Here is a 22,954-nt window from a genome sequence, read left to right as displayed (position 1 = left end):
ACGCACAAAGGGAAGCCCAGCACAACAGCTGGAAAACAAACAACTGTTGTTTTTCTTCAACAAATGTACCTGAACTTACACATCAAAAAAGAGGAGTTTTAATCTTCAAAGGGATCACCTCGGGAAGCTGTGTACTTTCAATAGAGCTGCCAAAGATTGTCAGAGTCTCCCTTCTGCATTAGCTCCTGGCTTGGCCTCACATTCCTAAATGTTGCTTTAGTTGGCAACAAAATTTTATGTTCTGAGAATTTTCAGTTTTGAATCGGATTTAAGAAAAACTCGTGAATAAGATGGAGAATAATATTTCCTTAGGTTTTGGGGGAGGTTGGGTTTGGGGGGGCAGGTGTTGTTCTTTTTGTTTTGGTTTGATTTGGTTTGGTTTTTAATGAGAGATAAGGCTTTTTTTTTTCTTTTAACTTGAATAGTCAAATATATCGATCCCAGCTAGTGCATCTCTAGGGCATTTAGGAGCAACAGAAGCGTTGTCAGCGTGAGCTGGCTGCTTTCTGTATGCACGCTAAGTTATGTAGTTATTTATTGAATTTTACCAAACCGACGCCTCTTGAGCACTGAGAACCTTGACAAGTGCTAGCTTATCCTGTGTTTCTGTCTTACAAGGAAGGTACTTTCAGCTTCCCCATTTCACAGTCAAGGTCACTGATGTGCCACGGAATTTGATCTAATGTCGTGGAACAGATAAATGGGAGAGTCAGAAACCAAACGCAGGCTGCCTGGTTAGCGCGTATACTCTTTTCTAGAAAACAGAACCTGACAGCAGTAATGATTCTGCTCTTCTCTTCTGGAATAGGTTGTAAGGTTGTTTGCTTGCTTGCTTGCTTGGTTGACCCATTCATTGAGGTACTGTGTTTAAATTTGGTGGAAAATATATCTTGCCATGAATTATTCTTTTTTTACCTCAGCGGATGGAGAGTAACATTATCGAAGCTCTCTTTCTTCACTGTCTGGCCTGTTGCACCAGGAGGAAGCCACCCCACTTTCTAGCTTCCTCACTCTCTGAGGATCCGGCCCCTGGCGGTCTTTCCTGTTTTCCGCATGTGTAGGCCTTTTACCCAGCAACGTCTTCAGCCTGTGCCAGGAGCAGTCTCCTCCCTCCTGACAACTCACCTTTTTCCATTGCTTCACTCCGAAGTCTGTATCACCAGCCTGATGGGGAAAGAAGAAACGGGGCAAAGAGAAAGAAAGACAGTGGAAGCTTCCCTCCCCGTTAAAAGACATTTCTGGGTTATTTTCCTTAAGTTGAATCTCTTCGGTTACTGCCCCATCATCACCAACTTGTATCTCCTTTGTTGCGAAACACACATTTCCAGGGTGGCTTCTTATCAAGGCCAGCCACGTGGCGCTGCCTACCCTTTCAGACAATGACAATTGGCCAGATCTCAATCCCACATAAACTTTGAAAATTAATTATGCTTAAACTTTTCTTTAATTTCAGGATAAAAGAAAAATACAGGAAGAAATCTCACAGAAACGTTTGAAAATAGAAGAAGAAAAATCGAAACACCAACATCTCAAGGTACCACATCCGACTTCCCTTTTCCCTCGACCGCTCTGTGTTCAAACAGCCTGACAGCATTTAGCAGCCCACCGCCATAAAGATGCTTTAGGAGACAGAGGCATGCCAGGTTAGCTCACCTTCCAGTCTAATCACCCGGGAGGAAGCCAGTAAGCCACTGATAATTGCTTCTGAGATTAATACCTTTTGGCAAATCTGAGGAAAGCTGGGAACACGGTTTTATTGCCTCTATGATTTGAGAGCAGAGTTTCCAGATCTTCCTCAGTAACCTTGAGAAATCAGCCTTGAGAATTTGGCCCTGGCGAAGCCTTGCTTAACATCCTGGGGAGGGGGGCGGGGAGAGTCGATCCAGCTAGGAAGTTCTTTTTGAAACCAATGAAAGGCCAGCCCTTCCCCAGGGGCTGCAGAGCAGACAGTGTCTAGGCTGCCTGGTCAAGGATGCCTGTGTTCCAAAGCTCCCTGCAGTGAGTTCAATGTTGTTTGCATATGGTTGGGTTTCTATTTTATTTTGTTTTGACAGAACATGAGATCATAACTATAAATAAATCTCCATTTGAAAACTCAGACTTTACATCTTGCACAGGGTGTGGTCCTTTTGTAATTAAAGCACATAGGGTTTCGACATTTTGTTATGTAGTTTGGTCAGAGGATCCAAGGAAAGGGCAAACACGAGCTCCTTGTGAATAGGCCCAAGCAGGAAACTGTCCTTATCTGGCAGGGGCGCTATCAATAGATCGAATGAATTCCCTCAATGAACAATGCCCCACAGTCAGAAAGTCTCCCAACTTAAACTTGCCAGATTCCACTAAATCCATTTTTCTAATGGAAAAAAAAAATATTGACGCTGAGAAGGCACATCATTCAGGACTCGGGTTAGCCTCTGTCCTCTGGATCCTGTTGGCTGCTGTGCTCCTATTGAAGGTGACATTTCCACTGTTTGATGGATGGCAAAAGCCATAGTTAACCTGCTCTCCTTACAAAGTAGCACATTAAATTTATGTTGAGTGGTGGACACGCTCAAGAGATACAACATTTATACCCAGGAAAATCAGTGAAATAAAAACAAACTTAGCAATCCAAGGGAAGTCAGTCAATTCTCAAACATTTGAGACAGATCCTGAATAATCGGTGTCCCCTTTTCCTTCCCAAACATACACACACACGATTTGAGTCATGCTATGAAGAGTTTCCTACTTCAGAGAAAACATGTCCATCTCTGGCACTCAAGGACCGCTACCCCTGCAGTATGGAAGACCGTGTAACTGCCGAGCTCACCATAACAAAAAGAGTTTAAATATTCCCTCAGCTCTTTTGAGGAAGTAAGGTTCCCACAGGAAAAGGCGGACTCACTCCAAGATTCATGTCCGAGGTGGCCTTGGTGGCAGTACGTGTCAAAACAGTCCCAGCAAGATTATAGACTATTTCCTATTGATATGCTTTCCAGAGCCAAGGAGCGTCTTCCAGTCCAATCAATGTGTGCACCAAACTTTGGATGGCTGTCCACTGCTGTGTAGGTTCTATGCTGCACCATACAAATGAGCTGCTGGAAACCTACTCGCGCCCCCTTGCCAGCTGTGCCCTCTGCTCAGGGCCTGCCTATACCTGAAGCAAGAGATTTTCGTTTTTTCTGGTCCCAAGGTGTTCTCCTCTTTCCTTCAAGGACCCAAAAGGGAGGAGATGAGGAGAAGGGGGAAATAACGTGTTCTAATTTGAGAAATTAAAGATTAAAGTTAAGAAGACACGTTAAATGGTGGTGTTTTTATGGTGGTGTTTTTATGTAGACAATAAACATTAACTGTGCATTCTGAGGTCAGAGAAAATGTTCATGAAGATGTGGGTTTAAGTAGAGCCTTAGATGGTGAGTGGAATTTACTGCGCTACACGTAGGGCCTCACAGTGAACGTAGGTGACACCATAGTGCCTATTAGTTTCGAGGAACTATACAAGACCCAAAAATAGGACAAAGCTTGCCCTGTGCCTTTTAAATAACTGACACATGACTCGCAGTGGCATTTGTTCTGCCATGAGACACTAGACTGGAGCAACGACCACAGAAGAAATACAGGACAAAGAGTAGAAATTTCACCATTCTTCCAAGTGTGCAGAAATTGCCAACTAGTCCAGCAGAAACCAGGCCCCCAACTCCAAAAGCAGGCTCACAAATGTTGCAAAAGTAATTTTTAAATGGATTTTATGCTATTTTGCCAAGTTTTGAAAGTTCTATTATCTATATTTCTTTTCCATCCATCCAGGGAGTTGTCCTGGCTCCCCATGACTCTTCACAGCTTCACTGATTGCAAGCTAGTTTATATTACACCATGATGGATACACTTAGACATTGAAAGCTTCCTCTTCTGTCACACACACACACACACACACACACACACACACACTGTGATCCTTAACTCCTGATGCTTGGTCCCACAATGCATTGCACTTCCATAGACATTTATTAACATTCCAGTCTAATGATTCTGAAATACATATAATGTGTATACTGTGGACCCCTTCGCCTATAATAGCATTTATCAGGAAAAACAAATTGTAGTCAATAAAGAATTTTTTTTTGCTATAAGTCCATTCAACTCATAGTAAGAAAAACCAATTGATTCCAAGTCTACTGTAATTGCTGAGTGCCGTGTAGTAACACCTTGGAAGACCTTTTTATAAAAACTGAGAGAGATGGCTTGTATGTCACTGGTATTTTCATTTAGCTATTAGAGCTTTTGGTTCTGCTATCTGCCTTTGTGGTGATGGTGATTAAACCCAGGGCCCTGTACACACCAGGCAGGCGGTCTCCAGGGAACAACCTCAGCAGCCCATACAGCTTTTGGTTCTGAACTTCACTATCATGAAATGGTTAACCTGGTGGCATCACAGATTCCTGTCTGCCCCATCCAGCTTAGTATCAGCGGACTATGCCATCTGAATGTTTCTTAGGTCAACAGGCAAGCAAGTGGCACTGTCCTTTGGGATGATTCAGAAAGACTCAGACTTACTGATGTGTGAGAATGGATTTGCATGTAAATAAGACTTAAAGGGCAAAGAAGATGACTCACTTGATTAAGTGCTTGCCATAGAAACACAGAGACCTAAGTCGAGATCCCCAGTACACATATAAAACCGCAAGCACCTGTAATCATAGGTAGAGACAGGCTTGCTGTCAACCAGTCTGGCCAAATCCTGTCTCAAAAATAAGGTAGAGAGCCAGCAAGATGACGTACTGGGTAAAGCTGCTTACTGCCAAGCCCGGTGACCTACATGCAACCCTGGGATATAGTTGGGGGAGAAAACCAGCTCTGGCAGGTTGTCCTCTGACCTCCATGCGCCTCAGCACACAAGGCATGAGCACCACTCCTGTATACAAATTAAGTAAATCAAATGTCATTTGAAGAATACCAAGGTGGAGTGTGAGAGAGGAAGACACCAGCAGTGACCTCTGACCTCCACATGTACCAGCACTTATGTACATATGCAGTCACATGCACAAGTATATACACACACAAACTTGTATACACTCATAGACCACACACATACAAACACACACAGACACACGCACACGAGGTTTCAATATCTAAAAGGAGAGAAGAGTCTGGAGGTTTCACAGAAGGAAAACATCAACTTTATGGAGGCAGGATAACAGGAGAAAATGAGTCTCTTTACTATGCCCACGACTACAATTCATGAAATTTGTGGGCAACAGGAGGTTTGTGAAATTGTTGACAGATAAAAAGAAATAAATGTCTTCTTGACTACACATTAACTATCCTCAAATTCCATCAATAAAAAATAGATTAAAATCCAGATAAAATCTTAAAATGCTGATCCATATTCTTGGTGTCCTAAACCCCAGGAGTCAAATATGGGCCTATATTATTGTTGTTCACTGGGTCTGGGAAGGAAACAGTTTTGTAAGCAGCTCATCAGCTATTATTATAAAAGTCTTGATTAGCTGGGGAAGATTGTCTGGCCCCAGAACAGAATAACACAAACTGCTCTTGTATTTGGTGTTAGTCCCAGAAATGATTGCAGAGTCTGAAAGGGTTAACAAAACACGATGATATAGGTCTCTTCCTTTATACACTGGTCTGTAACCCAGGTTCTGCACATCTGTCTGCAGCCTTCAGACCTTCTTACTTTGACAAATTTTTTACATGATCTCAATAGTTATTTGTAGTTATTGTAATACTGATTTGGTTTCTTTTTAAAGAAGAAAAGAGCCAAGAAGTTTAAAAAGAAAGAAGAATGCCAGATTTGTTGACTTAAATCAGTGGGGAAAATAATCCCTCTTTTTTCATATGCCCACTATTGCCATACCTAAGATTTGCAAGCAATAAGAGATTTGGGGAGTTGTCGGCAAATATAAAAACATATGTTTATGTTTCCTGACATCAGAAAAAAGCCTTGAGGGAGAAATGGCTCCTCGATGGAATCAGCAGTGGGAAAGAACAGGAAGAGATGAAGAAGCAAAATCAACAAGACCAACACCAGACCCAGGTTCTAGAGCAGAGTATCCTCAGGTATGCCCTTTCTGGGGTACTTCTCAAATCTCCTCCCCCGAAAGTGAAGGTGGTCGTCGTGAAGAAAATTGGGAAGGGTAAATATTAGATGGGATTATTAGTAATGCTATGAACATAGATATCATGGAAGAAAGATATAGGGGAGGGGGTCAAAAATCATTTTCTAACCTATACACAGAAGATAGATGACATGTTTTCCTTTTATGGGTGTATATGTGTGTGTGCATATGTGTATGTACAGGTATGCTCATAAATCGCTATCCTGTATGTGATAGAAGCCAAAGGTTGATGTTGGCATATCTTCCTCAGTTGCTTCTTCCCCTATTTTTTTTAAATATTTTTATTAATTTTTTGAGAACTTTATACAACGTATTTTGATCATACTCACCCTGAGTCCTCCCAGACAAATAAATCTCTTTCTTCCTACCCCCAGAACTTCATGTCCTCTTTGTTGTTGCTGCTGCTGTTGTTTTAAATAAGTCATGGGCTCCAGTGTGTGTTGACCTGGGTGTGGGGACCTCCACGGAAGCCTGGTCAGTCTGCCAGAAGCTCCGCCCTCAGAGAAAACTGGATCTCCTTCTCACAGAAGCCACAAATGGTCCGCAGCTTCTCACTCAGGGGTGTGGGCTCATAGACCCTTTCCCACTCTTGCTAGAATGTTGCTGCCTTGATCTTATGCAGTCTTGTGCCTCAACTGCTGTGTTCAACATACCTTGGTCCATGGAATCTTGACTAGGGGCAGGCAGTAATGGAGAAAGGACAGACACACAAACAGAAAGGCTGGGATTCTGAGGGTTATACATGTTCTGGAGGAGCTGAATCATCTGCCACAGCAGCCCAGAACCTCAACATGTCTACACAAAGGGAGGAGTTAGCTAGTCTTGATAGGAGGTGTCTGTAGGGGAGCAGTCTCAAGGCTGTAAACATCCAGGGGCAGGAAGTTAGGGTTGCTAGTTTTTACACACACTGATCAAACACTTCCACTTGTCCCACAAGTAAGCTTTGCCATTCTAAGCCTGACCTGTATAGACAAAGCTTTACTAAATCTTCAAGGGTCTGAGGCATTGATCTTTGACATGGTTGTGTCCATGTCAACAATACACATTCACTCAGGACTTTATCTGCTCTTTATATATTTAGTCTGGGCTTTTTGGCTCCCCAAAGGCTGCCGTGTGCTCATGAACACATGATCCTGTCATGTCCAGAAGATGCTGTTTAACTCCAGTCTTCCCTGGTGTCTGACACTTGCAATATTTCCAAGCCCTTTCTTGGTCAGTCTTTCTGTTGTTGTGATGAAACCCCATGACCAAAACAACCTGGAGAGGAAAGGGTTTAATTGGCTTACACGTCCACAACAGTATTCAGCATCAAAGGAAGTCAGAATAAGAACTCAAACAGAGAAGGATTCTGGAGGCAGGAGCTGATGCAGAAGCCATGGATGGGTGCTGTTTATTGCCTTGTTCCCAATGACTTTCTCAGCCTGCTTTCTTATAGAACCCGGGACCATTAGTCCACGGGGGCTGGGCCCTTCCCCATCAATCACTAATTAAGAAAATGCTATACAGGCTTGCCTGCAGCCTGATCTTATGAGGCATTTTCTTAATTGAGGTTCTCGCCTCTCAGATGATTTTAGCTGGTGTCAAATGAACATAAGTCTATCCAGCACATTCTCTTCCTTGATGGTCCCTGATTCTTGGGAAGAGGATATAATATAGATGCGGTATTTGTGGCTTAGCACTCCATGGACACTTATTCTCTGCACTATGACCAGTTCTGAGTGTCTGCATTAACCACTGTCTGCTGTACAAAGTAATTTCTCTGACACAGTCTGAGATCCGCACTCATCTATGGGTAGAGAGACACACTTTTTGAAGGCAATTTGATACTGTTGGTTTTAACAGAATAAGAGTAGCTGGTTCATCCTTGGGATCTGAGAGCTCCCCAACCATGGGTCCTTGGCCAGATTCACAGTACCAAGCATGAATTTCCCCTGTGGAACAGGTCTTAAATCCAATCAGAAGGTCATTGGTCCACTCCTATTTTTTGAGACAAGATGTCTCATGGAACTTATGAGTCAGGATGTCTCACAGCAGCAGCTAGGCCACTGGGCAGCAAGCTGCGGGGATGACGAGTGTGGCACCATCATGCCCTGCTTTTGAATAGATTTAAATAGATGCTGGGGGCTTGAATTCGGGTCCTCGTGCTTGTGCAGCAAGCCCTTTACCCATTAAGCCCTGCCCCCAGCCCCCAAAAGATGAAATGTCTTGTGGCCTAATCATGACAATGGTTTAAAGTCTACTCTTCTTTGAAATAGAAGGAACTTCCAAGATCTCACTAACGTAAGAATTGTGGGGAAGGACTGGGCAGGTATGGCAGCAGGGTCTTCAGCAGGCCTGCTACGATCACATTCTCTCCATGCTCACTAGAGAAGAAAAACCGATCTCATTAGTCCCAAAATGAACAATTCGGGAGAAAGGCTTTTTTTTTTTTTCTGATGGTTTCTACTGCACTTGCTCATTTAATAGGTTAGACTTTTGGCTTCACTACCTTGTTTCAATGGTTTTAAATGAACACATAATATAATTGGGATTTTTAATTCTATTACTCCCCCGCCCCCAACACTAGTTGTTTGCTCAGTATGTCTCCAAATAGTAGATAACAAACATTTTCTTTAAAACCAAGACATGGCAAAGACCAACTGCCTCCGCAGCTGGACACTCCTTCCCTAAGCTGATGATGTCCCTTCTCCACTCCCCAACACAAAATCCTTATCTCTAATGACTCCCAGGCTAATCCCTGTAAGCCTCCCCACTATGCTGACACCTCGAACCCCCCTTTCCAGCCTTTCCACATATTAAACACCAACAACTCTCACTGTGCCTGGTCATAAATAAATGGTTATGTGCAGTGAGGCCACGGGGCAGGGCTACGGAGCAAGTCTTTAATCCCGGAGTATTTACTAGGATCCTCTGATTGCCTTTCAGCCTTGCCTGAACGCTCCAAGAAGCGCAGAGCTTCTAGCCATACTGATAATGGCTGTCTAGACAGAGCTCCTGGCTGAGCCAGAATTTTAAAGCAGGAGTAGATGTTTAATGAGGTATAGAGAATATGCTGTCCCCATTCGGTCTTAATAACCTTTAGAGAAAGACATCCATCACCTTTTGGAGAGAGACCTGAAAAACAAGCGGACAGACAGGTATTCCCTTATCCAGCTGTCTCAGTGACACAGCAACCACTGGGGACTCAAAAGGTCTCTCACAGGAAGGTTTTATCTCTCATAGGAAGTCTTTAACCATGTTCTGTACTTTTATCAAATTGTCACTCATATGCCCTGTTTCCAGCATCCCCCTATAACTTCATTTTGGACTTTGAGGATGCTGTTATGCCATCAGGACTCCTTCATGAGTACCAGGTGAATTTAATCCACAGATATAAGTAATAAATTTATAAAGCATTTGCCGAGACATGAACTCTTTAAACAGTCACGGCAACCCTAAAAATAAAATACGAACAATTCCCTATCATGGATGAGGAAATGGGCTCAAAGAAGGCAGGGGACTTTGTGCCCAGCCACGGGGCTCACAGGAACAGGCTGAGCTCTAAAGTCAGAGCTCTGCAGCTAGAAAAGAAAAAGAGAGCTTTAAGTATATATGTTTTGGAAGCTAACATACAGCTGATATAGGCAAGTATCTAGAATAATAATTTTAAAAATTTTTGAAAAGCTTTTTTTCAAACAAAAAAGAGCTGCATTTGCAAGGCGTTAGTAAAGAATCCACATCTTTGTTGGTCCTTAGAGGTATGTTTATCTTGTTTTTTAAAATATGTGCAAGAACAGAACGTTCTGAAACGAAATATGAGCGTGAATAGTACGTGTGCCTTGTCTGTCTTTCCGCAGCTCCGCGGGTGCTCTGCACTGTACAATCGCATGGCCAAGCAGCTTTACCTGCCCTCTGAGCAGCTTTTTCTCAGCTGTTTCTGAAGTTGCTAAATAATCAAGTGCATGTTTTCCAATTCGCCCACATGCCTAAGTAACTACCGCGGTGCTTAAGAGGCTCCTGCTGGTTCCCCACAGCCAACTGAGACAGTGAAACAGAGCAAAGCCACGCCTCCTTCCCGGAGCAGAGAAAGAGTCCAAGGGCTGCCTGTGATTTATCACTGAGGTGCCTGCTCGGGAGTGACATTTGCCGCTCTGCCAGGCCCCTCGGCGAAAGGATAAGAGTTAAATAGGGACATCAAAATAGAAATGATGCCATTACCTCAGAGTTCGCAACAAGGCCAGACCCTGCCTGTGAAGTGTTTATTCCTTCTATGTTCATGGTTTTGTGACGGTTCGCCATTAGCATCTTGCTCTCCTCCTGCCCGCAGTCTGTGAGCTCAGCTAGTCTGCGTTCACCGCTCTCAGCTTCCTCACTTGTAAGTTGGGACAATTGGAGCCACATCACAGGACTCTTGAGAATACAGTGATTTCCCTGATGCACAGTAGGTGATTAATATATATTAGAGAAATATATTAGAAATATATTAGAGAAAGATAATACTGTTCCTCATTGAAAGTATGAATCATAGGACTAGTGAGCTGGCTAAAGCCATTGCTGTGCAAGTGTTCTAGTGTAATGCCACGACCAAAAGCAACTTGAGGAAGAAAAGGGCTTTTTTGGCTGGCTTGGAAGTTACAGGTCTATCGTTGGGAGAACCAAGGCAAGGCAGAAACCTAGAGGTAGGAAATGAAGCAGAGACTATGGAAGAATGCTGCTTGCTGGCCTGCTTACCCTAGCTTGCTCAGCTAACTTTCTTACACAGCCCAAGGACACTTCCCATCCATTAACAGAAAATAGAATTTCCCACAGATCAGTCTGATAGAGGAAATTCCTCAGACAAGGGTTCCTCTTCCCAAGTGTGTCAAGTTGACAACCAAGATAATCCATCACAGCAAATATGATGGCCCGTGTTCAGATCCTCAGCATTCATGCAATAAGCCACGCATGGAAACCCATGGCTGTGACCCTAGCAGTAAGGGCTGCCGTGGGCGGGTGGGGGGAGGGGCCTTCGTGCTGGCCAACCAGTCTAGAAGACTGCAAAAAGTAGAGGAACATCTAAGGAGAACATTTCAACATCAGCCTCTGATGTTCATAAGCTCTCATGTACATGTACACATGTGTGTGAGAGAGGGAAGAGGGTAGGGACAGGGGAGAGAAAACAGAGAAGCGAGAATACATTCATTACAAAAAAAGAGGTCTACCTAAGACTGAGCCTTACTTGAGCTAGTACTCAGCAGAGGAATATAAAATTGGAAGCCAGTCTTGGCGACATAAGACCCTATCTCAGAAAAAAAAAATATTGTTTTAATTAAGAAAAATTCAGCAAAATTAGAATATTGCCTAGAGCCTTATCTAGGTCCAGGCGGGCTTATTATTTGCCCTCATTCTCTCTCACTTCTTTGAATACAAAAAGTACGTGTGTGTGTGTGTGTGTGTGTGTGTGTGTGTGTGTGTGTGTGTGTGTAACAAAGTCTCACTGATCTAGGAAGTATCACTTTCCATTTGGAAATGACTGGTATATATTCCATTTGGTTAAAAGGCTAAAATGCTAATAGAACTGAATTACTTTAGGACACTTCCTATGCACCAAGCACTATGTACATAGATGTACATACATACACTTGATACATATAAGTCATTAAATCTCACAACCCCCTGGGAGGCAGTTAACGAATAGAAGAATTTGCATTCATAAGGGTTAGCTCACCCTTCCTGGTACAGCTAAAAAGGTTAAATTGCTTGGGTTTTAATCTGAATTCAAATTCCTAATCATGAAACTGTACCTCCAATTCTCCAGAAATATCCTACAAAAGTTAAGGCCCGAACACTCTGACAGCATTTTGGTTGTTTTTTTATTTTTTGTTTTTTAAATTCTAATACAAGCAGCTGGTTCACCTTTAAAGGCATCTCACTATTTAGAGAGACATTGGCCTGAGCACTTAGCAAAGCTGAAAGGGCTCCAGGTGTCCCAGACTCACATATAACCTTTGAGTAAAGCCATGTCTTTCACTCAACCTTGTGTCTTTTCTTCTTCCAGAGAAAAACAACATTGCACAAACTAAGTACGTTTCCATGGCTTCTGTCCCTGAATCACGATTGTAGCCCAGGAACATATTACTAAGTATTTTGCCTGATTCCCTGATTAATACCTGAGGAGGCAACATTCCCAGGAGAAAGTCACATTAGGCATCTTCTAAACTACTTTACTCAGAGCTTTGGTTTGCCTCTTAAAGGATCCCTGCTTGTCTTGTGACCTCTGAACCTTTTACATCGTGATTAACGGCACAGCTACTTCAGCCTCTTGGTCCAGACCTCCATGCCTACAAACATGTGGGCTGGTACAGACATCACCTCTCACACTTCACTGCTGTCCCACACCCCCAGACTTCGTAGGGCATCCAGGATTCCCCACACACACTCAAGAAGTCTGCAAAGGAGCTTGTTCCCAGCCAGTTGTCGTTACTGGCCCAGCTCCTCCTCAGATACTTTTTACTTCTTGAACTGTGGCCAAGGACCTCTGACTTTAATTGGCACATTCAGAGTGCCTGACAGAAATGTCATAAGCATAAAATGTAAGAGGTGAAGTGCCAGGGAGGGAGAATGATGCAAACGCTCTGCATTCCCTCTGAGAAGGATAAGCTAAGCTGCTTACGATTAAATGTTCTCTAAGCTTTTTTTTTCACATTCCCAAGGACCCTTCTGACCTTTTGCCTTCTGTTAATAAAGCTTTCATTGGTGCCCAAATAGTTAGAAGCTGCTTTCTCCATATAGTAAAGTTGGGCAAAGGTACATGTGAGGTCTTAGATTTCTGTGTGACTATGCATCGTAAGAAAAGCCAAGAGCTGGACTGTGATAACAGCTGAAGCCACGTCCCACAGGGGAAAAAAAAATCCCTCCACATAGGGGGATAGAATATGAGACAATACACTCTGCTTAACATCATATAACAGGAATCCACTTGGTTAGCTCAGAAGACAGTGGGCAAGATTCAACTACAAATTGAAACCCAAAATATAAAGTTCAGCTCTTCTTTGTTGCTTAGTGATCTTATTTACCTAATGCAAAGCCTTTGTCCCGCCTGAAACTAGTGCCTCATCAAATAAGAGAGTGATTGGGATGAAAATAGCACATTCTAAATGTTTCTGCCTTCCTATTTTGACCCAGCTAAGTCTATCTAACACCATATACCAGGGACATAGTCAAGCTGTTCTCTGTGACAACATGAGAGAGAAGAGAAAGAAAAGGAGGGGGGTGAGAAACCCACCACTTGTCTCTTATTAAAGTCTGTTGCCTAGAAACCTTTAAGAAGTCATTCTGAGGCAATTACATGAGTCAAGATCGTTCCAAGCTTGTTTTTCACTCTCCGTCTTCGACTAATTGGTTTACCAGATTTGTAATAGTTCATCTGCTGCTGTTTTTAATTTCCCAGATAGACCGATTATTTTTAATTCAGGAGCCTCGGTTTCAACTTAACCAAATAAACAAAGTAAAAACCCAACTTCCAACTGAAAGGGGAACAAAGGCTGCCCGTTCCACCAAATATACACAGAGTCCTCCATGTACTAAGAATAGCTCTGAATATATAGGTTGTGATAAGAGTTGTAGCTGACAGATGCGTCAATGGATGAGCAAACGAGTAGACTTAAAAATAGAATAGTAAATAACTTGAGTAGTAATGAGCTTGGAAGGAAAACCTCCTTAGGTATCTTCCAAAAACAAAAAGAATAAACGCACAATAATCTTTGGGTCAAGAGAAAGTTGTATGATAGCAGTACCCAGGGTTCTGAGTTGTTGATGGCATGTATTTAACATTCTTTTCTTCTTTCATGCTCTTTCATTTTCTCAGCCCATCCCCATGCCTTCTCTCTTGCTCAGACCTAACAATCTCATCTCGTGTCATCAAAAACAGAGTTTAAAAGCTAACAGGCCCAGAATAAATACCCACCACCATGGTAGATAGAACAACCTCTGACCCTCAATGAACGGCTTTGACCTAATGATGCCAGCATTCCAAGCTCTACTCTAAGTCATCCTCCAAAGGCAGTCCCAACCTAGTTTTACACATAAAGCAGGAAGGAACAGAACCATATAAAAGTAGTAACAGCCAGGCTTTGAGAAGGCTGATTTTAGACCCATGTGTTCTTGAGACATTTCATTGAATTTGCCCTCCACTCTCTGAAGGTGATTCCAGACCCATACACCTCCCAGAAAACACGAATATTTGTAATTGCCTCTCTTTAGATCCCTTAACTTTTCAAAGTATTTTTACATTTACATTCTCATTCCAAATGGCATTCCATGCCTTTAAGCGCAAATTTAAGAGCCTTTGCAAGAATGTGTGAATCTTTGGCTCTGATGATGTAAGAAAACACAGAAAAAAAAAAAAGCAGGAAATGAATTTCAAGGTCCATCCTCTAAGTCTTGGTTACAGAAAATAAAAAAGATCTTCAAAAGCAGAGACATTGTATCAGAGGAAGGATCTGTGCTGCCATGGAGACCAGGCTTTTCTATTTCCAGTGAATATTTACCGACTCCAAGATGAACCACGCCCTCTCCTTGCAACAGCATCTTTTGTCTGCCATCAGACAACTATTGCTGAGGGAGTTTAGACCACACACAGAGGACTGCCCGCCCCCAGCTATCAGATGTTATATTAGAATTGGAATTTATACTTGTTGGTCTTCAAATAATAAAACCCTCTTCTTGAAATCAAATAAGAACAATAACACTAAGAAACAAAGTAAAACTGAAGTGCACAAAATACTGAAGCTACTCTGTGACACCATTGGAGGCAAATGTTAAGGGTTACCCAGCTCAAAGCCAATGGTCATTTCTGAATGAAGAAACTCAAAGGCTGTGTAGATCTCTGTATCTTTTTCCACATCATTGCATGGCTTCAAATGGTTTACTAGAAAGGATTTTCTCCTCCTCCCCACTCCACCCTTTTTTATTTAAATATCTAAAATGATTTGAAATATTTAAAAGTAGTTAAATTGTTATTACTTATACAGCTACATAATTTTGACATATAATATGAAACACCTACTTACATTGCCTATAAAAACTGTTTTTAGGGCTTGCAGAATGAAGCACTGTCCTTACAATTTGAACAAAGTTCTGGGCAGGGTAATACCCTCTTGTAATGCCACTCTCTGGAAATGGAGGCAGGAGGATCAGATTTGGGGCTCAGCCAGCCAGGGCTACGTAAGACTTTGTCTCAGGAATGAATAAATGAATGAATGATAAATTAAAAAGAAATAAATGCCTTTGAGAAACCTTTAACAGAGTGCTTAGGTTCTCCCTCGTTATTGGCATAAACATTATGTAAATTTAACTTATGTAAGAAACAAACCAGAGAAGAAAAGCAGATAAAGTGAGGGAAGTGAAACTTTGAGAGCAACAGATGATCTGTCCTCAGACTATTTTCAGCATCTTTTCTCCTCAGATTTTTTTATTATTATTCTCTCATATATTACATTCTGACCAAAGTTTCCCCTGTCTCCCCTCCTCCCAGTCTCTCCTTGCCCCAACTCCTCTCTCCCCCATATTCACTTCCCCTCCATCTCCCCTCAGAAAAGATCTTGAGGCAGGATCTTACCAAGTAGGTGTTGCTGGAACTCACTACGTAAACTATTCTGGCCTTGAAACCTCAGAGATTCACCCACCCCTCTTTCCCTAGTGCTGAGATTAAAGGCCACCATGCCTGACCCTCCTCTACGTTTCTAACAATTAGGGTAGATGAATCTCAGCTGGGCAATCTTGAGCTAACTCAACAGTATTCTGTCTGCAACAGTACTTGAAAGTCACTCAGAAACTCCAGACACCTAGGCAGAGATCAAATCTAACTCTTATTACCATGATTTTGCTCTTGTTAAGTGCTTGGCAAGTACTACTGGATTCTCCACATGCCCTAATTAAAATCTACCCAGTCCACTTCTGTCCTGCCAGATCATTTGAGAAACCCCAACCTAACCAAATCCCTTTTGCCACAGCAGTTTGTGTTTATTGGCATTCCTTTGAAAATGACTTTTCTAATAACTTGCACATGGTACGGATGACTCTATAGAAGCCAGTTTTGCTTCTTATGTTCTATGACAATTGACGTTCTTAATATATGAAACCTGACTCTGACTGAGCAAGTAGGCTTCTCTGTGAACTCACTGTATTCTAATGTCACTTGTCTGTACATCAGTGGGAAACCATGTCATCTTATCAGCCTATGCAACAGTGAAGAGTGCTTACAGAGTCCTATAAGGAGGCCAGGCTCACCTCTGCACAGCTGTCTGCATATGATTATAAATTATTTAGCTCTCCTAAACACCTGCTGTTCCCATCCTCAGCATAGACTGATACTTGTTTCCATGCCCATTGTACTGCCTCTCCGCTTGTCCTCATCTGAAAGCTGCATTATTTTCCTTGCCCTGTTCTTAAACGCTCAGAATTAGAGTCAATAGGTCTAGCTCAGGGCAAACTGCATGTTTGCTATTATGAGTGCCCTTTCTTTCTGACTTGGTTACCCATAGTATGTGACTATTATCCTGGTAGGTGAGTCTTCTTTGTTATACACATGCCTCTTCACAATGGACAACAATTTGTGGCTTTAACTACCTGTGTATGCAATGTGCAACATCTTTCCGAATACTCAAGTGAGCAAAACAAATAAATTTGGCATATAATCACATTCTTAGTAAACATGTTATTAGTGCTTAGATTTTTAAAATAAAATAATGTTTTAAATCTCCTCAGTTAGATAACATAGCCTCAATTTTATTTTTGTTTCCTTCTTTTGGTGATGGGGTCTCACATTATAGTCCAGGCTAGCCTTGAATTCATAATTATATTCCTACCTCTCCTTGGGGATGCTAGAATTACCAGCATGAGCCAGTGTGCCAGATCATATTCTCAATTTTATTGAAAAAAATTAGTTTGGCTGGCATCATAATACCTTTAACCATTGCTTCACTAGTATTAACTAATGTTCCCAGTGAAGACCATCTGGCTAAGATTATTAATTGTGTATAATCAATAACATCCACTGAGTTTCCAAAGGGATTCACTCATAAGCTATGATTTAAAAAAAATAAATTAAAATATTGTCTTTTTTCATCAGGTTTTAGCCATTCAAAATTAAGCTGTTGCTAACTGTTTTCTAATTAAAAATAGAGTTAAGCAAAAATATATGAACTGTCAATATAAACCACACCATATTTTGTATATCTTTAAAAAACCTAGCAAGTCTTTTCATCACTAGGAGAAGCAACTTGTTTTTCTTTTTTCTGCTAGTTCATTACCCGAAATGGAAAATACTACTGAAGAATTCTTCAACACAATAAAAGAAACTCAAAATCTGTCACCTCTCAACTTCTGTCCCATGAAGTTATACAATAGTTAGTATACCCTTAGTTCTGTTGATTTAAAGGAGTCTATCTAAATGCTTTTAAATATCAGATTAAAAGTCTCATTTATCTCACACAGAAAAATCTGAAATGATAAACATTCAAGAGGAGAGGATGCCAGTGTTTTGAGAGGTCAGAGAGTGCATTCTCCTTTCCATTTGTTCCACTATATATGTTTGGCAGTATGCTCAAAACCAGCTCACCATGGCATTCAAAATTAGGCAGGAGAGATAAATGGAGGGCAAGCTTCTCTATTTTAAGAATATGATACAAAGGCTACAGGCATATGCTAGTATCCTACACTGTTTAAAAACACAAGAGAATGGGACATCTGGTCTACCTCCAGATAGCCACACCATTTAAATACACCAGAGAATGGGACATCTAACCTACATTCAAATGTCCATTAAGGCAGATGAAACTTGGTGACATATTTTACTAAAAAGAAAAGAGGAATGATGTGGCAACAGAGGGAATAAGGTTCTCATAATAGAGTCAAAACAGGGATGGTGTTATGTACCTGTAATCACAGCACTGGACTGAAGAAAGTTCAAGGCCAACTTGGTCTATGTGCAAGTTCATGTCAGGCAGAGATACATAGCAAGAGCCTGTCTCTAAAAAAATGAAATGGAAAACTTAAAGTTGGATGCTCTTTCTGCTAAAATTTATTAAAAGACTCCACCACAAATATTACAGCAAAGTTGATGCTAGAGAAGTATCACAGTTTTTTGCCTAGAACAGTATTTTTTTTTTAAGGACAAAACTTGAGGGTGAAGGAATTCCATAACAGCGACAAATTACCACTTTTTCTTCCTCTGTCTACTGAGCCAGGGTGGGCCATCTATGACAATCCCAGTGATTGAGATAGCTGGGGCTACCTTTACCTTGTTACCATGAACAATAATGCATCCCTTTTATACTGCCAATCAAAATTAATGTTAGATCTGAGTTCACCAGAAATAAATTTTCAATTTTAAGACTTATTCCCACAGTGGTTAACTGAGGAAGACTAAGTGGAGATCTGCCTTTAAATTTCATCCAACCTCAGATTGCCTATGAACCTCAGGTTCAATTGCCCATTTAGGTGACCTGCTTGCTCATATGTTCAATAGAACTAAGAAGCTACTCACAGGTAGCTGTGAGAACTCATTATGCCACAGTTAGTACTGTGTCAACATGGAACACTTGTTGAACATTTTTCTAACCACTAACATGTCCAGTCCTAAAAGGTTCTGACTGTAAACTTTTGAATTGGATTGATGGTTATTTTTTTCCTCATGAGTTCCAATCTGATTGGCCCCTAATGGTGAACTTCTTTAGGCTGTTAGTCCTTGTTAAAACCACCAAAGCCTAAAAGAGGTAAATGGACCCTTAGCTGCAGAAAAATTGCTTTCTGAAATTACCTCTTCTTGACATATCCAGAATTTAGGTGCAGGAGTCCTTTTCTCTAAGACAAAAAGAAGAAGAAAGTTGTTGGAATTGGATTGAGGATACTATCTCCCAATCATTAGGGGAGTTATTACCACCACAGAGCCCAAAATGAAAGCCACCTGTTTTCACATAGAGAGCTCTTGGAAATAGCCCTCTTTTCCCCTGAGTAAATAGGCAAGGAGAAGAAAGATTCCAATAATGGATGGCGTTGAGAACGCTTTCTCGTGTGCTCCATTTATCTAAATTGGCTCGTGATGCCTGCCCACCATCTCTCAGAGGTTACAAGAGATACTGGCTCATCAGTCCCCACCTCACAGCCCAGAACACCAAAAAGGAAAGGGTTTTCTCTATACTGCCTGTCTCTCACTAAACCGAATCAGCAATTCAAAGAGCTCAGTTCCTACTCTGAAAGGTTATACTTTCTAAAGACCAGAAGACAGCACTTAAGGAAATTCTAAGCCATCCACTAAAATTTAGTCAGGGAAGGCTAAACTTAGTCCCAGCAGCATCCCTATATGCTTTTCTTATTAAAAAAAATTAACTCTTACGTGAATTATGCATATATACTAATATGTATATAAACATATGTACAGATATAGAAATATATAACTATATACAAATTTGTGCTTATAAATGTATGCTTATGCACATGTATATAGCTCCTCAGTTATTGTTTTAGATTATTTTATGTATATGTGCATTTATCTTGCACGTATAGATGTGTACCAAGTGCATGCCTACTACTCACAGAGGTTAGAAGCGGTCATCAGATTCTCCGGAACTCGAGTTACAGATGGTTATGAACCACCATGTGGCTTAAGGAAGCTAACCCAGGTCCTCTGCAAGAGCAACAAGTGCTCTTGACCACCAACTCATCTCATCATCTAGTCCCTCAATACCTCATTTAGAATAGCTAATTTCTTTCTCTTTCCAAAATATATATTTGGAAGAGATTTGGCCTGAGTCCCTAAGGTAAGCACTACATTATTTAACCTTTAAAGCAATAAAGAAATAAATATGTTCTTATATGGCCATTGAATTGGGGTAGGGGCAGACAGATGCACTCATATCTACATTGGAAAGAGAAAAAAAATGGAGAAGGAAGAGGCAATGATGAAAATTTTTAAACACCAAGCAAATGATGAACAAAGCCTGCATAAGACATGTAGCAGGAAGTCCACACTGTACCAGACATTGTCTTTAAGACTGTTTCTGTACATTGTGGGATATTTAGTAGCATCCCCAGCCTCTGCTTTAGTAGATTCCAAAAGCATTCCAGTACCCAACCATGACAACACAAACGTATCTCCAGACTCTACCGGGATATTCCAAAAGAGTTCTTCTCTTCTGGTTGCAATGCTGTTATACACCTTAATAGTTCTCAAACTCCTGATGCCTTATCAAGTGTAGCAATAGCCAACTACTTCTGTTTCTTTTTTTTAATTAAATTTATTTATTTATTTTACATCCTGACTAGTTTTGCCCCCTCCTCTCCTCCCATTCCCTCTGCCCCCTCCCCCAAACCCACTCCTCCTCTCTCTCTGCTCAGAAAGGGGCAGGCCTCCTATGGGTGTCAACAAAGCATGGCATATCAAGTTGAGGTAAGACTAAGGTCCTCCCCTCCTAATAAGGCTTGGTAAGGCAACCTAGTATGAGGAAGAGGTTCTCAAAAGCCTGCCAAAGCATCAGCGTTAGGCCCTGCTCCAGAGTCCCACAAGTAGACCAAGCTATGTAACTGTCTCACATATGAAAAGGGCCTAGGTCGGTCCTATGTGGGTTCCAGTGTCTGTGAGCTCCTTTGAGTCCAGATTAGCTGTCTCTGTAGGTTCCCTTGTGACTGCCTCCCTTTCTACTGTTGGCCTTCTCTTGTTAGGCTTTTAGGGAGAGAGAGTAGAGGTCAAGAGAAGGAACTGCTGAGTCAGGTTGTCTTTCGGGTGAATGATTTACTAACAACAAAGCAAACAATTGAGCAGATGTCAAAAGAGGTTTCAGTCCCACCAGACAAGGTATCTACTCTTCAAGGTTTTCAGGGAAAGAGAAGGTCTTTTACCAAGAGGAAGCAGGCTTAGTTAATATGTAATCTATGCTACCGTGATTGAGGTAAGGAAGCTGGTCATACAAGGAACATTCTTCTTTGTACATGATGAGAGTCGGGCTAGTGGTGATGTGTGGCACAGGCAATGTGACAACAAGCAAGCGGTCTTTGCCCTCCAGGTGGCAAGGGAAGGAGCAGGGACTGAGTGTGTTCCCACACTGCCCTCAACCATCCTGCTACACAGGGAGTCTGCCTTCTTGGATACTGGTGAGTCCTAAGCAAGGGCAGGGACTCTGAGAATTTCTAGTTCTTTATGCTTGGTCACTGTTATTTAGATTCTCACCACTAAGCAAACTTCCCGATCTTTTAGGAGGATTCCAGAGGAACAAAACAAATCTTGACCATTTATCTCTTCATGGTAACATCCATAAATAAGAGATGTAAGTGAGAAATCAAGGTACAATAATAAAAAGCTGAGTTTGCACCTAGTGAAAATTACAAAAGAAATTCTCCATCAATAAGCTCCTCTCGCCAGAGGCTTCTAAGTAATTCCACCAAGACGCTTTCTTACTGTTCTGGTTGAAACCAAGGAATGACGCCTGGGAGGGAAGCATTCGCTTTTGTTTCGTTTTCTAACATGTCGTGATGTGTCCTTAGAGTGACGTCTCCTAGTAATGCGGCTTTCAGCCGAGACTTGAGAAGTTTCACAAACACTTATTAGCAAAGACTTTATGGGGTTAGCAAGCCCATTCTTATCATCTTATTTAAAACCATTCATGTGACTCATACAGAATTACCTTATCCAGTGCCTTCTCTTCGTGGGGGTTGGGGATAGACAATACCTGATACCAGTGTATATCATAATTTATCATAATGACACTGGCCAGGCAGATGAAGAACTGAATCAGATAGAGGCAGAGACAGAAGAAGGCAGCATCTTCCGTGTTCTCTACTTCTTTTGTTTCTTGGTTAAGTCCTGATGAGTATTTAACATTGACTAGACTTCTGATTATCTAAAAAATACATTTTTATTTTCTTGTGAGGAAGTGGTAGGGGATCTACAGGTGCTGCCATGTGCCTGTGGAGGTCAGAGGGCAACCTGCAGGAGTCAGGTCTCCCCTTCCACCATACAGGCACCAAGGATTGAATTAAGTTGACAGGTTTGGCAGCATCTTTATGCTCTGTGCCATCTTGCAGGTCTCAAGCTTGGAAATTTTATCTATCGCTTTTACTTTCTAGGAAATCTTGCCCAGGCATATGGTTATACATACTTACTCCTTCTAAATCTATTTCACCTCTGTATCACACTTGACTGTCTGAGATTTAGCTAAGCCCAGAAGCCTCCCGCCTTCATCTCCCAAACTGTCACATTTGATTTGCAGGTTCTTGTGACTCGGGTCCTAACAGAGGCATCCTTCTTCTCATGCCCCCTCACACAAACACACACACACACACACACACACACACACACACATCTATCAACAAATTCTCTCTTTTAAATATTTCCAGAACATCATCATTTCTCACCCTCTTAACAGCAAACACCTTAGATTAGGCAATCTTCATTCAGACTATTAACAACTGACTTTTATGCTTGCCGCTCCAGTGCAGTTTCCCATCCAAGTAGTAACCAGGCCTGACCTTGCTTAGCTCCTGAGAGTGATAGGCAATTGACCCTCTGGTCCACACACCTACCTATGTCCAAGGTCCTGTAGTCTCCCCTCATTTATAAGCTCTTTCTTCCTTACTCTTTCTGCTCTTACCTCAAGATTTTTAGGTACCCTGCTCTCTGAAAAGTATGTTTTTATGCCCTACTCTAATTTATTTTCACAAATAACATTTGTTTAAAGAGACTTTCCTGAATGATACTATGTGCCTTTAATCCTGGTAAATCAATTATTCTGCTTTTCTTCATAGAAATATTTTTCTTCATACATAAATTATATGTGCTTATAAACACATTTATTTATTATATGTATATCTATGTATATAAGAAAGTA

General features: G+C 41.5%; 1 protein-coding gene across 1 annotated transcript in view; it reads left to right on the top strand.

The window, feature by feature from the left end:
- Palmd (palmdelphin) overlaps positions 1–22,954 on the top strand; it is a 48,144-nt gene that overhangs the window by 13,432 nt on the left and 11,758 nt on the right. The window contains exons 2-3 of the mRNA XM_057794137.1: positions 1,454–1,534; positions 5,930–6,054. Of these exons, the coding sequence (XP_057650120.1) occupies positions 1,454–1,534; positions 5,930–6,054 (206 nt within the window). The remainder of the gene's footprint in view (positions 1–1,453; positions 1,535–5,929; positions 6,055–22,954) is intronic.

Source organism: Chionomys nivalis, chromosome 18 (genome assembly GCF_950005125.1).
Source record: "Chionomys nivalis chromosome 18, mChiNiv1.1, whole genome shotgun sequence".
NCBI lineage: Eukaryota > Metazoa > Chordata > Mammalia > Rodentia > Cricetidae > Chionomys > Chionomys nivalis.
The sequence above is the reverse complement of the archived record's forward strand: the minus strand, read 5'-3'. Positions and strand labels throughout refer to the sequence as shown.